This window comes from Natator depressus, chromosome 9, assembly GCF_965152275.1.
Source record: "Natator depressus isolate rNatDep1 chromosome 9, rNatDep2.hap1, whole genome shotgun sequence".
NCBI lineage: Eukaryota > Metazoa > Chordata > Testudines > Cheloniidae > Natator > Natator depressus.
The window spans coordinates 41,913,059-41,929,125 of NC_134242.1; the positions used below are offsets into that span (position 1 = coordinate 41,913,059).

At 39.4% G+C, this 16,067-nt stretch overlaps 1 protein-coding gene across 5 annotated transcripts in view; it reads left to right on the plus strand.

The window, feature by feature from the left end:
* CAB39 (calcium binding protein 39) overlaps positions 1–16,067 on the plus strand; it is a 66,967-nt gene that overhangs the window by 37,323 nt on the left and 13,577 nt on the right. For all 5 annotated transcript variants that reach the window (XM_074963976.1, XM_074963975.1, XM_074963977.1 and 2 more), the window contains one exon: positions 12,738–12,902. In XM_074963976.1, the coding sequence (XP_074820077.1) occupies positions 12,738–12,902 (165 nt within the window). The remainder of the gene's footprint in view (positions 1–12,737; positions 12,903–16,067) is intronic.

Genomic DNA, 16,067 nt, shown 5'->3' on the forward strand with positions numbered 1-16,067 from the left:
AATCAAGCATTATGCCTCCTACCCAGTGGAAAAAAGTTGATGAATGTACATTTACTGTCTGAAATGTCTGGGACAAGAGCATTCACCAAGAGACTTCTCAGAATAGGCTAGCTTTATCCTGTGGGCCCACCTGGGACAAACATACAGGCTGATGATCTTGAAAGCCCACTCTCTTGCCTCTGAATCTGAGACTAATCATGCTTGGTTTGAAAACAGGACATTTGAAAATCTAAGGAGTCAGATCCCTGTGGATTTGTGTTTTGTTAGATTATACTACCCAAATAATTGTATCCCCAAATAGGAAACTGTTGTAGAGCTGTTTCCTCTGTCCTCCTGGAGTGTACCGTGGCCAAGGACCCCAATGATGCATCATAAGAGATGTAATCTGGCTAGGGAATCATGCTTATTGAGAACTGGGGACATGAGGCACCACAGCAGCATTTCCAAATGGAAATATTTTGGTTTTCAATGAAAAATTGAATTTTTTTTGGAGAAAGCAGTTACTTTTTGTAGAAAAAAAATCGTTTGGTGGAAAACCCCTGTTTTCCGTAGACCACCAGTTTTGATGGAAAACTTTTGACCCAGCCCTACATATGGACAATATGCTTATTTTTTGTGTTGGCCTAAGTCAGCCCATATTGAAAAAAATGTTTGTGCATATCTACATCTTAATACTTATTCATCTTCGTTTTTAAGGCCTAGACTGCAGTTTTCATCCTCTCTGCAATATAATCTTCCAGTTACTCTTTTAAAAGATCAACACCCTTACCTCAAGATGAATGGAAGCTGGTTATCTCAACACGTATCATGGAAGATTGGCCTATCAAGAGGAAAAAAAGGCTTATTTTTCCCCCCTTAGTTATTTCTGGAAGGTAGTTCACCATATCATAGCTCATAATTCTGTGCTACCAAAGGGGTAGCAAAATCACATCTCTCTCCCAGATTTCCAAGCTAGTACTACTTTTACCCTCTTTCTCTGTCTTTATCTCTTCTTCTGTTCCACTTTTCACTCTTCTTGCTCCTTTCAGGGACCTGCCAAATAGCCATAATGAACACAGGTTGAGCAGTGTGTCCATTGTATTAGTGTTGATTACCTGTGATGTAAAGGATATCCTTGTCCCTCCAGGATAAGTGAATTTTTGTTTGTTTTTTAATACTTACTTTTTCTTCACTTAATTTTAAGACAGGTAAACAAGTACATGCAATTTCATATTTTCCCTACGCTTGGCCATGTGAAATTTAAAATATGTGATCTAAAGATTACACAATGCAGTACAATAGAACTGGTTTATAGTGAAGACAAAGGGAAGCCCTGCCTTTTTAATGGATTGCAGTATGAAAATTTCAGTTCTGGTTAAAACGAACCTATGTTTATAGGGAAATTCTGTGGAAGAAAAGTTTTTGCAGTACAAAAGAATTCCACTGTAAATGTACTTATTCTCTTCAGCTCTTATGGCTGAGACTCCAAACACAAAGTTTGTATATTTTTGCTATTGCACTGCATTAGCATAGTTTTTGTATTTAATATGTAGCTTATAATATTTCCCATGGAGCAGTAGCAGAAAATATTACTGTTACTATGACATCATATAGTCCTGTTACTATTCTGATACACCATTTTATAAATTGATGCTCTTGGAATGTAGGATTGTAAAGAGAAAATTTGAACAGAAGTTTTTTCAACTTTAAATGATAACCCTGACATTCCATTAGGAGGATGATTTATCTTTATTACACATTTTGCCTTTCTTTCATTCTCAGAAGATGGAAAGAGGCCGATTATAAGATGCTGGACAGTGTATGCACACGTTCACACAAAGCATGTGCTACATGATCAGCATGGAAGAAATTTTGAGAGATACAAATACATGAGACATTAGAGATAGTGTCACATCTTTTTCAATACAAGAGTAGTCTTCCTAGTATCTGAACAAGATGTGTTTCATTATAGCTTAGAGTTCAAGGATTTTTTTTTTTAGGGTAACAATTTATTCTCCATAATTTATTTCTGAATGTTTTATAGATTTGCAATACATACTAGAAGACTTAAATTGGCTAATTAGACACTAAATCTTTTGAAAAGGAAGCTGATACTACCTCTCTTAACACTTTCTTTGGTTTTCGTCTACTCTGATTACATATGCTTGTGCCACTCTGCTGAAATGCAATCCATTCACTTCTTTCAGTCAGAGGGAGCAGCCTGCTGACGTAGATAGTTATTGGAGGGGGTGAGAAGAGCGGGGAGGAAGAGTCTCTTCATAGAGCTCTTCTGATTCAGAGTTCGAAAGCTTGTTTCCCCCACCAACTGAAGTTGGTCCAATAAAAGGTATTACCTCACCCACCTTGTGTCTCCAATATCCTGGAACCAACACCGCTACAACACTGCATATGTAGTCCATATCACAGAAGAGGGAGGGGGAATGTAACTTCCTATCTAAGACCTTGAAATCAAAACCTTCCCTTCTTCTTTAGCTAATGACTCCTTAAAATGGCCTGTACTGTATATATGTACTATGCAGGATGCTGTTGTATCGGATCCTAATTTTCAAAGTGAAATATAGTGTCATATTGACTAAAAGTCATAAATAAAGCTTTTATCGTAGTTTCATTCAGTGAGCTAATGTCTTACTTTACACTGAGTCACTGTGAAATGCAGATATATAAAGTCTGTTCACAGCTGAAGGAAAAGTTAAAGATTAACATCTTAACTGGTTCTCTGCCTTGTATGTTTCATGGAGCTGTTGGTCAGAGGGAGAAGTCAGTTATACAAGTTGTTAGAAGTAATAAGTTAGAGAGTATGCACCTACACTAAGGAATCCGGTTCTTTAATGTTGCCTTTACAAATGGGTCTCTACTGAAAAATTGGTGTAATTTTTACCTTAAAGTATAGATTAATAATGCTGATCCAAATTGGTGGTCGTAATGAGAGATTGTGCAGAAATGCATACATTTTAGTGGTATTTCCAAAACACGTTTATAATACTATAATAAGAAGAACCTAAAATAAAATATTCAGTAACCTCAGTATTTTCCACCAGTTGCTGCTGTGTAGAATGCATTCTTTTGAGATAACAAATAGTAAATGCAGATGCAGAGCTACAGCTCGTTAGCATTTGTGATGATTTTAGCATAAAAGTGCAAAAACAATGTATTCTTTCCTTAGCTTAGATATTTAACATGTGAATTTTCACCCTTAACCTTTTTCTATCATTTCTGTTAATTAAGATGATGCTTCTAAGCCCCCTTTCTTCATGAAAGATTTTGCAGCTCAAAAACTGTAGCTATATGAACCCTCTAAACAAAATATTTGGGATTTGCATGGCTTAACTGTGGGGGAAACCTGAAGGGCTGCATGTGTCTATGTAAAATAGGCTCATGTGTCTCCACTGCTATTTTGAGAGTAAACCATAGGGATGTTTGTGGATATTGAAAGACATACAACCTGTTCTGGTATAATAAGTGATTTCATACCTTGTATTTTAATTGATGCCCTAGTTTACTGAAGTGAACATGTTGTTTGTTTCTTAAACCTCTTTTCCTTTATTTATATTTTAGTTTCGGACATTTACTCCACTGATTCCCAAATGTGGTCAGTTTTTCCCAACTTTTTTTTTTGTCAAACAATGCTCTGTGCTCACTCTTTGCCAGCATTTAGTTAGAAAAGTTTACCTGGCTTATTCTGAGAAAAATGACAAATTTTCTGATGGCTGAATGTTAACCTTACCTTTCACTTGACTTTCTTCAATTTTCAGATCAGTTGCTTTGTATCTTTCAGTTTACACTGGGGACTCCTTACCCAAAGGAGGGATCCATGAATGTTGAACATTTGTATAGCCCTTTCTGTTACATAGGAAAATCTTGTCAGTACTTTTGTAGGTGGCAATTCCTTTTCTTTGTACTAATATCTTAGTTAATTTTATTTTCACTTAGCACTCTAGTGTAGATATTTAGCTTACACTATAAACCTGTCTTAATGTCTATTAAGAGAAATTCCACAATACTATAATAGAGCTCTTGCTTGATCCCTGTAGTTGAATCAGTCTTACTTAGTATTGGCTTTAAATACAATGAAACTGATCTTCAATGACTACACAAATTACCAGCAAAAATTAGTTAGATAGTAGCGCGAGTATAGTTAAGGTTAAGACGATCTTACTGCTTTCTAGTAAAGGTGAAGCAAAATCGTACTTACTAATAGTGTGGGAACATAGTCGCTTTAGACTGAAAGTTGCTTATGTCTTTTTTTTTTTTTCTCCAGATAGTGTTTTGCCTAGGTTTCACTCTGACCATAATCCATCTAAAAGTGGCACTGATAATCATGAATGATCAGTTCCTCTAGCATATGACATGTAGGGGGACAGAGCTGGATTCTAGAATGAGCTTGCCTTCTGGTTCTGTTGTCTATAGAGTTAGATCAAGAGGAACTTATGGAGAGGTAAGAGTCTCTTAGTAGTCAAGTTTCAGAGTAGCAGCCATGTTAGTCTGTATTCACAAAAAGAAAAGGAGTACTTGTGGCACCTTAGAGACTAACCAATTTATTTGAGCATAAGCTTTCATGAGCTACAGCTCACTTCATCGGATGCATAAAGTGGAAAGTACAGTGAGGAGATTTTATATATACACACAGACCATGAAAAAATATACATTGTAAGGAGAGTGATCACTTAAGATGAGCTATTACCAGCATAATACTCTGGAGAGCACGCATATCCTGAAAAGATAATGATGAATGAAACAAATCCACTCTGCAACTGCCATCTTCAGAGGTCGCCTGGAAAGCAGGAGTGTCCATTGTGTCTCTGAGTGTAGTGAAAATCTTTTTATCTCAATATTTTTGTGGCATATGTACCTTGATTCAAAGACTGTCTTATTAAGCATGTGCCAGCCTCAGGGGTACTAGAACATTCCAGCTAATTATTTTCTGTTCACAGTCAGCAAAGGAGTTATCTAATGATTCTAATTGACACAGTGTTATTGGTTGTAGCTTCTGTGACGCTGGCTGACCAGGTCATGCTAAAGTATATTCAGGTCAATTCACTTGTGTAGATCAAAGTAATGGTTAGATTATAAGAGTGCATTGGGCAGGGGTTTTCAAACTGGGGGTCGGGAGGGTGATTGAACTCAGAGGCTTGCTGTGTGAAATGGGTCGCCAGTGCAAAAAGTTTGGGTGTTTAAACTTAATGAAAACTATTGGAACATTCTTTGCATTGTTTTCACCTGTCTGTTCTTGTCATAATGTAATAGTAAACATTTATATTGTAAATACCCCTGTAACTAAATAAGTCATCAATAGACATCAAAGAAGCATTGGGGAATGCTAATGAAGGACTTTATCAGAAAAGGTGCAAATTTCAGAATAAGTGGGCATTGTGGTGGGGACCTGAGGTCAAAGACTCAAAGTGCATTCCACACTCATCAAAGAAAAGCCCATGTGGGTAGAGACACTGTCAGTTTGCTTTCTGTGTGAAGATACTGTAAATATGGATTCAAAGAAAGATCCTTTGTATCTGGACTGTTTGGATTCTAACAGGGCCGAATAACGGAACGAGAAGATGGAGATTCCTAGAATTATTCTGGGTGGCAGTTTTACATCTGCACCATCATATGGAGTTACAAACTGTGATTTATCTGTTATATTTTAGCTGCTTTAAGCTCTCATTAACTCTCTCTTCTTTGCTAATAAATCTTAAGTTAGTCTATTATAGATTTGGTTGCCAGCATTGTCTTTGGTGTAAGATCTGGGATAAATGACTAATCCCTTGGGACTGGGAGAAATCTGATGTGGTGTGCTTTTTTTGTTTTAATAACCTTTTATCACAAAGTTCAGTTTGTCTGGGTGGCAAAAGGGACTGGAGGACTGTCTGTGACTCTGTGGTAAGAGTGGCATAGTGATCCAGGAGTTGACATTGGTTACTGGCTTGGTGAAATTTAATTACAGAACATACCATCAGTTTATGGTGTCTACTCCTTTTTTTTTTTCTGACAGTCAGCCCTGAGATAGGCACTCATAGTAGTGAGCCACTCCAGACAGCGTGACAGCTTCTATTCAGGGATCCTTTAGTATCCTTTATCCAGACTTTAGTCAGTCCCAGTGTTCAGTTTCTGTTTTGATAATTTGTCACAAACACCAATAGTGCATACTGACATGATCCTGAGCAAGCTGTGTCAAACTTGAGTTGCTATGTCTTGGGCTTGTGATAGACTATGCTAAAGGTTTGTGTCTGCAGCAGGCAGATAGATTAACATAGGAGCCCTAACACAAATGGCACAAAATACTCAAAACAAAAAAAAAACCCTTCAGCTGCATCTACATCTTCTCAGCCATCTGTGTCCTCCAAGCCACAGTTTTGATGGCTTGGTAAAGAGTCTCAATCATCCAATCAATAAGATTTTACAGCTGCAACACCTTACCTTACCTCCCTTCCACCTTTTGGATGCCACCTCTCTTATTTTTAGGCTGCATGGACAAACATAACATTGAACAAATAGGTTTGGGAAGGCATAACATCTGGTTATGCTGTCTATTTCAAATCTGTCCCTTCTGCCCATTCTCCCTCAGAAAGAATAGAGGGTGGAGGACAATTTTGGACCTCAAGTCTCTAAACAGATATGTAAAATAGAGGAAATTCAGGATGGTGACCCATGCAGCGATAATTTCCTCTTTAGAATTAGGAGATTGGTGTGCGACCCTCAAGCTACAAGATGCGTATTTTTATGTCACTATTCACCCTTCACTCAAGAGGTTTCTTAGTTTTCTAATGAACGATGAACACTATCATTCTGCCCGAGGGTATTCTCATCGATTCTGGCAGTAGTTGCTGCCCTCCTAGGTCTTTTGGATATAATCAGTTTCCCATATCTGTACAATTGGTTGATTTGGGGTAGATCGTATCGGGAAGTGTTGGTGTCAGTAAATGGTGGTGTGTGGTCTGTTTCACAACCTGGGCCTTCATATCAATCTTGAAAAGTCTATTTGACTCCACTACAACTTTTAGACATCCCATAGACAGCAGTAAAGACATCAACTTCTAAGGGCTTGTCTACACTACACAGTTTTGGTACAACTATACTAGCAGCTCTAGTTTAGAAACATTAATTACCCTTAGCAAAATAAGGTATATCAATATAATCACCTTTATACCAGCATAACTGCATCCACATTAGTCTAAATAGACTTTAAGGTCAGAAGGGACCATCATGATCATCTAGTCTAGGGGCTTTCAAATGTCATTGCACTGTGTGACCCCCTTCTGACAATAAAAATTACTGCACAACCCCAGGAGGGGGGACCGAAGCCTGAGCCTGCCCAAGCCCTGCTGCCCTAGGCGAGGAGGCCAAAGCTGAAGCCCAAGGGCTTCAGCCCCAGACAGCGGGTGGGTGGGGCGGGCCTGTAACCTGAGCCACACAGCCCAGAACTGAAGTCCTTAGGCTTCAGCCCCAGGTGGTGGGGCTTGGGCTTCAGCTTTAGCCCCGGGTCCCAGCAAGTCTAATGCCAGCCCTGGCGACCTTATTAAAACAGAGTCGTGACCCACTCTGGGGTCCTGACCCACAGTTTGGGAACCGCTGATCTAGTCTGACCACCTGCAAATTGCATGCCACAGAACTTCACCTGTCCACTCCTGTAATAGACCCCTAACCTCTGGCTGAGTTACTGAAGTCCTCAAATCACGGTTTAAACACTTCAAGTTACAGAGAATCCACCATTTACACTAGTTTAAACCTACAAGTGACTTGTGCCCCATGCTGCAGAGGAAGGTGAAAAACACCCAGGGTCTCTGCCAATCTGATCCGGGGGAAATTCCTTCTTGACCGCAAATATAGAGATCAGTTAGTGACGCTGAGCATGTGGTCAAGTCCCACCAGCCACACACCTATGCAAAAATTGTCTGTAGTAACTGAGAGACCTCCCCATCTAGTGTCCTATCACCAGCCATTCGAGATACACACTGCTAGCAGTCACAGATTGACTACATGCCATTGTAGGCAGTCTCATCATACCATCCCCTTCATAAACTTATCAAGCTCAGTCTTGAAGCCAGTTAGGTTTTTTGCCCTCACTGTTCCCTTTGGAAAGCTGTTCCAGAACTTCACTCATCTGATGGTTAGAAACCTTCACCTAATTTCAAGCCAAAACTTGTTGGATATAAACTGGCCATCATTTGTTCTTGTGTCCAAATTGGCACTTAACTTAAATAACTCCTCTCCCTCTCTGGTATTTATCCCTCTGATGTATTTATAGAGAGCAATCATATCTCCCTCAGCCTTCTTTTAGTTAGAACTTTAGTTAGTTAGAACAAGACAAGCTCGAAGTCATCTCCCATAAGGTAGGTTTTTCCTAGTAGCCCTTCTCTGCACCTGTTCCAGTTTGAGTTCATCTTTCTTAAACATGGGAGACCAGAACTGCTCACTGTATTCTAGATGGGGTCTCACCAGTGCCTTGTATAGTGGTACTAACACTTTTCTGTCTCTACTGGAAATACCTCCCCTAATGCATCCTCGGACTGCCTTAGCCTTTTTCATAGCCACATCACATGGCAATTCAGTCATCCTGTGATGAACACCAATATACCCAGGTCTTTCACATGCACTGTCACTTCCAACGGATGAGTCCCAAGCTTATAGCAGAAATTCTTATTAGTGAAAATAGAAAGGTCATGCAGGGTAGAGACTATTAAATTTCATCCCATTTCTATTACTCCAGTTTACAAGGTCGTGCAGATCATCTTGTATGATATTCTAGTCCTCCTCCATATTGGCAATACTTCCCAACTTTGTGTCATCCACAAATTTTATTAACATGCTCCCAAATTTTGTGCCAAGTTCAGTAATAAAAACGTTAAATAAGATTGGTCCCAAGACTGATCCCTGAGTAACTCCACTAGTAACCGCCCTCCAGCCTACAGTTCACCTGTCAGTATGACCTGTTGTAGTCTCGCCTTGTCAAGGTTCCTCCCCCACTCTGAACTCTAGGGTACAGATGTGGGGACGTGCATGAAAACCTCCTAAGCTTATTTTCACCAGCTTAGGTTAAAACTTCCCCAAGGTACAAATTAATTTTATCCTTTGTCCCTGGATCTCCACTGCCACCACCAAACTCTAACTGGGTTTACTGGGAAACGTAGTTTGGATATGTCTTTTCCCCCCAAAATCCTCCCAACCCTTGCACCCCACTTCCTGGGAAAGGTTTGGTAAAAATCCTCACCAATTTGCATAGGTGACCACAGACCCAAACCCTTGGATCTGAGAACAATGAAAAAGCATTCAGTTTTCTTACAAGAAGACTTTTTTAATAGAAGTAAAGAAATCCCCTCTGTAAAATCAGGATGGTAGATACCTAACAGGGTAATTAGATTCAAAACATAGAGAACCCCTCTAGGCAAAACCTTAAGTTACAAAAAAGACACACAGACAGGAATAGTCATTCTATTCAGCACAGTTCCTTTCTCAGCCATTTAAAGAAATTATAATCTAGCACATACCTAGCTAGATTACTTACTAAAAGTTCTAAGACTCCATTCCTGGTCTATCCCCGGCAAAAGCAGCATACCGACAGACCCAGACCCTTTGTTTCTCTCCCTCCTCCCAGCTTCTGAAAGTATCTTGTCTCCTCATTGGTCATTTTGGTCAGGTGCCAGCGAGGTTACCTTTAGCTTCTTAACCCTTTAAAGGTGAGAGGATTTTTCCCCTGGCCAGGAGGGATTTTAAAGGGGTTTACCCTTTATATTTATGACACCCCTCTAACCACTTTTTTATCCACCTTTCAGTTCTCATATTAATCCCCATCTTCTCCAATTTAACTAATAATTTCCCATGTGGATCTGTATGAGATGCCTTATTGAAATCCAGGTAGATTATATCTACTGCACTTCCTGTGTCTGAAAAGATCAGTTTACTAGAGAATTGTACTGCTTTAAATATGTCTATTTCTCTATAGATATAATTCTAGTGATACAAAAGCTGTGTGTAAGACTGTCCCGAATTTTCCCTCACTCCCTAAAACAGCTCCAGTCTGCAAGCAAATGCAATCATGTTTTCCCTCTGACTGGTGAGCAGCAAGGTCTGGAATTTGTTGGTCTGACTGTTTGACTCAAGATCATCATTAAATATGCTATAACCTAGAGAAGGCTCTCCTTAGAACACTGAGAACTACAATTGTCTGTAATACATTGATGAAGAGGTAACTCACCTTGTGCAGTAACTGGAGTTCAAGATGCGTCCCCCTGTGTATGCTCCACTTCAGATGCGCCTGCACCTTTGAGCAGAGATTTTTGGTAGCAGGGTCTGTTCGGCCCACACATGTGCTCCACACATCTTTATGCACTGCACCAAGGCTATATAGGGCTGCGCAGGTGAACTGGCCTCAGCTCCTTCTCCACTGCAAAGTCCCATAAGGGACACATTGAAGCACAGCAGGAGGGCAGGCAGTGGAGCACCCACAAAGACATGAATATCAAAGAAGTCAAGTTACTGCAGAGGTGAGTAACCACTCCTTTGAGTAGTGTCGCTGTGGGTGCTTCACATTAGGTGACTCCTGAGCAGTACCCACCTCAGGAGGTGGAAGATTCGGAGCAGCGTTCAATATGGAAGAGAGAACTGCATTACTTGCAGCAGCATCTGATCTTGCCACAGCTACCAATACATAACTAGCAAAAGCATGAACAGAGGACCAAATTGGCACTCTACAGATGTCTGCAATTGATATACCCTTAAGTAAGGTTATAGATGCAGACAGTGCTATTGTAGAATGCTGTTACTCTCAAACCCCGAGTTCTGTTGTAACAGATCTAAATACAACTGGAGATGTCCTCTAATTTTTGTTTCAAAATTACTGAACCCTTGTTTCTGTCTGCAATGGATACAAATAGTGTAGGAGAGCTTCTAAGTTGGTTGTTCCTATCTAGGCAAAGGGCTAATGCCCTCTTGACACCTAGGAAATGGAATATGGCTTCTTGACTAGTACATTGTGGTTTTTTGGGGAGGATGGCAAAGAAGAGATGAATGGTTTGATTTACATGAAATTCTCAGGACACCTTAGCTAAAAATCTTGGATAGGCCCACAGCCACACTTACTCTGTGGTGAATACTACAAATGAAGGGGTCTGACATTAAAGTCCCCAGTTCTCCACTTCTAGCCTCCAATTCTCAAACCCTTTGGGTAGAAGTGATACCTATCCAGAAGGCTGTCTGCACTGATAAATCTATTAAAGGCCTTGTAGCTAGTGGCTCAAAAGGAAGTATCATAAGGCAATTAAGGACTAGGTTCATGCCCAGCTAGGAGTAGGATCTCTGATCTGTGGGAAGCAATTTGACAAACCTCTTTGGAATCTTGCCATAGTTGGGTGAGGGAAGAGTGGAAAAACCTCGTATGGGTGTGTGAAGAGCTGTTATTGCCACTAAGTGAACCCTAATGAAATTCGTAGAAAGACCCAATGTTTTCAATTCCAACAAGTAATCTAATACCATAGGAAGAGGAGAATGAGTCAGCGAAATCTGATGACTGCTACACCAAAGATAATATTGTTTCAATTTCTGGAGATATTTCTTGTAGATTCTTTTCTACTATTTCATAAAATGTGTTGTACCTCTGACAAACAAGATATCTATAGTCCTGACAACTGTTGAGGAACCACGCTTGGAGCCTTAGAATATGTAGGTTGGGGTGACCTGTTCGACTGGCATCTTGAATCAGTAAAAGAGGACAGATCAGAAGACCCCACAGAGGGCAAGAAGAGAATCTGATTAGATAGGGATACCAAACTCGTCTTGGCCATGTTGGTGTAATCAATAGTACTCTGTCCAACTCTTGTTTGATCTTGTTGAGAACCTTTAACAGTAATGGTGTCAGTGGATACACATACAAAAGACCCTTCATCCAGGAGATGAGAAAAGCAACTTCTAGGGATTGGGGTCGAGAACCCTTCTTGAACAATACCTGATGCATTTTGGTCAGGTCCGTCCACCACTTGAGTGACTGTATAACCCACTGTAGAACAGACAGTAACCTGTCTATCCTACTTTTGCTTGGTTTGTAAACCATTCAAAACCATCCCTGTAGACCTTGGAGATGTAATCTGGCATGTTGCACTACAAAGAGACAAGCTGACATATGTCCCAGCAATTGAAGACATCTCTGTTACCTGAATATTAGTGATGAGATTTGCTAGTGCAAGAAATCTACTGGAAGGAAAGCACACTCTGCTTCTTCAGACTTGTATCAACTGAAATGGAAATGTTCTTTTCATATTGACTGATATGGAAGCCTAACAGCATAAAAGAGACTCGATAGGCACACAGTTTATAGAAATATATTTACCTGAGCAATTTATTAGTGATGGGAGTGTTTCCAGGTAATGTTTTCTGGGTTGATCACATGCACGAATCCATTTTACAGATTGGGAACAATTTGGCTCTTCTTTATCTTCTCTTTATTATTACTGAAATTGGTTTCTGTAAGTGCAAGGTTGAGAGGATGAGAAAAGGGAAGATGTTTTCATAATTTACTGTATTGTCAACTGAGTCTCTTGCATCTTGCCTCTAGGTCAGATTAGTTATATATGTACCAAATAATAGTTTTAATCCCCAGAGTCTCAGGATTTTTTACAGGTGATGTTGTGATTTTTTCTTTTAAATGAAAGTTTGCAGTTGATCAGAACAAAACACTGTGAGGTTTACAAAGACAAGCAGAATTCTTTTAGCTTTGGAAGTCACTGTATCTACTCTTTATTTTGTATCTTCAGGCCACTGAAGAGGTTTCAAAAAATCTGGTTGCCATGAAGGAAATATTATATGGCACAAATGAAAAAGAGCCACAAACAGAAGCTGTGGCACAGCTTGCTCAAGAACTGTACAACAGTGGTCTTCTTAGCACCCTAGTAGCTGACTTACAACTCATTGATTTTGAGGTAAGAAAATAGTTACAAAACTTCATGAGCCACACACATGGTAAGTTGCATTCTGACCATCGGAATTCCTATTTAATTTGAGTAAGAGGTTCACTTCCTATCTACACAATTTTATTTTTTCAATGCTGCTAATGATTGCAATTGTATTTTAAGATTTAATTAGGAAACATTGCTATGAACTACTTGGTAAATTAACCAGATGCATGAGATTAACTTTCTATGAGTTTGGAAGGATAGATCACATAAAAATGAAAAGTAGATGAATAGCTCAAATCTTTATCCCAAAACTCTAATAGAGGTGTTTCTTAATCTTTAATGTAATTTAATTGCTGTGTCAGAGAGAGATTAAAATCCTAGATAGTATTAATGCCATAATGCCCATAGTCTTATTTAAATCTCTTTTGAGTTATTACAGTATAATACCGAGTCACATGACTATTCTTCTTTATCCTTTCATTTAAAAAGTTTCCATTAATGCTGTCACTAATTAGCCGTTTTTAAAATCTTTAATATTCTTCTCCCTATAGGAAACAAAAGCATATTTTTTTACATTCTCCCTAATCATTTTTCTGTTCAGACAGGAAAGTCAGATTTGATTGATCACTCCAAAATATAAACATTAATTTTACCTTTCTGTGAGTTTTTATTTGTTGCTCAGCACTATATATTTGAGCACTTCATACACAATAATTAATGTCTCTTCACAACACCACTCTGAGGTGTGGAAGTAGTATCATCATCCTCATTTTATGGCTGGGGAACTGAGGCACAGTCCAATTTAGGGCTTGTTTATGTGGTAGCGCAGTGTGGACTATGGGATCTGAATTGTAGAGTGCACTAATGTGTTGTGCTCTGACTGCTCCATGTAGACCATTCTGGCAACACACCGACACCCCTCTGCTATGTAGACAAGCCCATAGTAACTTTCCTACAAGTTGCATAAGACGTCTATGGCAGAGCTAGCAACAGAGCCCAGAACTCTAGTGTCTTGACTAGGCTATCCTGCTCATTAAAGTTGCTATAAAATTGTACTGTTCAGAAAAAAAGTTGGAAGCAAACACAACAGTCTAAAGCGATGTTGTAGTGTTACATTCCAGAATTAAGTTAACTTTCTTCCCCAACCCCCCAGAATATTGTTTGATTCTGTTACCGTTTGGTCCTTTAAACTGACATACGCTGAATTTCCTATAAAGTACATTCCAGAGTAGATTCATCCATACATGTCTCTAGATAACAAAAACCCAAGGAAATTCAGAGTGAAAGCAATTGAGATGGTTCCTGGTTATTGAGGGAAAGATCTTGAGAAATCACATCTAGATTCTGCTGACTTTTCAGATCTTTACCAGTCCAGTTTTTAGTCGTTCTCGTTATTCGGAAAGCAGTCTTCTGGTGATGGACAATGGTTGTGTACAGATTGGTTTTATTAGATCTGTAATGGTATGGGATTGCGTAGGATTGTTCTGTATTAGAGGTAGCTGTATGTTTCGGTCTGTGGGGGCTGTTGATTGTTGGTAATAGCCTCCTATTTTTGGACTCCCAACTGCTCTGTTACTTGAGAAGGATGTAGCTTTTCCTTGCTGAGATAAATATTAGCGAGACAAGGTGGGTGAAGTGGTATTTTTTTATTGGACCAACTTTTGTTGGTGAGAGAGACAAGCTTTCCAGAGCTCTTTTTCAGGTCATGTTAAGAGCCACTCATGTTGGACTACAGCTGTGGTTCTCAAACTTTTGTATTGGTGACCCCTTCCACATAGCAAACCCCTGAGTGTGACCTCCCTTTCAATTAAAACACTTTAAAATATATTTAACACCATTATAAATGCAGGAGGCAAAGTGGAGTTTGGGGTGGAGGCTGACAGCTCACAACCCCCCGTGTAATAACCTTGCGACCCCCTGAGAGGTCCCGACCCCCAGTTTGAGAACCCCTGGACTACAGCAATGCTCTTTAATGCAGAATGTGGCAATATGCTTACCTAATGTTGTGGGCTGATGTCAGCACACCTGTGCTTCACCACCTGCACTAACTTCCCATCAATTACTGAGCACAATTCAAGATCTTGGTTTTAGTCTCTTAAGCTGTGCGTGGCTTGGACCTTACTATTTTTTGAGACAACTATATCCAGAGCTGAAAACAGATGAGAAATTTTTTGCTGATGTTTCTTTGCTCCTTCTGGTGGTATGACAGAACCTGAAGTCGTTTGTGCATGGATTAGTGCACATTTTTGACTAAGTATTTGTTTGACTGTGGCTTGTTCCTGGGGGAGTTATCTTTATAAATTGGGATGATAGAGAGGGATTTTTTTTTTGACTGTTGCGCTCTGTCTACACTGTATTTGACTCTAAATACCAGGGTGGTGGGACCCCTAACGTAAATGAAATTATTTTAGGTCCTCATTAAGAAATTCCCCTGAAACATCCAATCCTTATTCTAATATTAACATTTGTTTGGAATTGTGTCTATATGTAGAAATGTTTTTTCACGTAAGGCAATCAACAAAACTGTTCAAAGAGCAATAACATGTCAGTCAGTTTCCTGCTGACTTGTATTAAAGTATCTGTCGGTGGGAGTAATTGCATGCTTTGAAAAGTTTTTTTAAAAAGACAGAAAAACAAAACAAAACCTTTTGGCATCAGGGAGATAGAATCCAACAGTCCTGGCACACTTTTACTCTTCACCTCTGGGAATCATGACTGTTGGCATGAGAATTTGTATGTGTCCTTGTTAAATAGACCCTTACATCACTTGGACGTAATAGATGCTTCTAACAATAACTCGATTTGGATTTACTGTGTACCGTCACCAGCTCAATTATATGAATAAAGAGGGGGAGCTGTTGCTGGCGGTAAATAGGGGGAATAATGAGATTCTGGGCAAAATTGTCAGTGTTAGTGGATGAGACTTGATGGCTATATTTCTCAAAACACTGCTCTACTCATTACCAGAACAAAGGGTTCTGATGTGCTTTGGGCAGGCTTTCAATAGAATTATAAATCAGAAAACAAGCATTTACAAAACAAACTAACACTTATATCCTGACAACAATACTGCAGCAAACTCTCCATGCTAATTAACAAACAAAAATGTCATTTTTTAAAGACTGTGATCTTCCTGGGTTTTTCTAAAAAATTGATTTATTTTCTACTCATGGAGCATCCATGGCCACA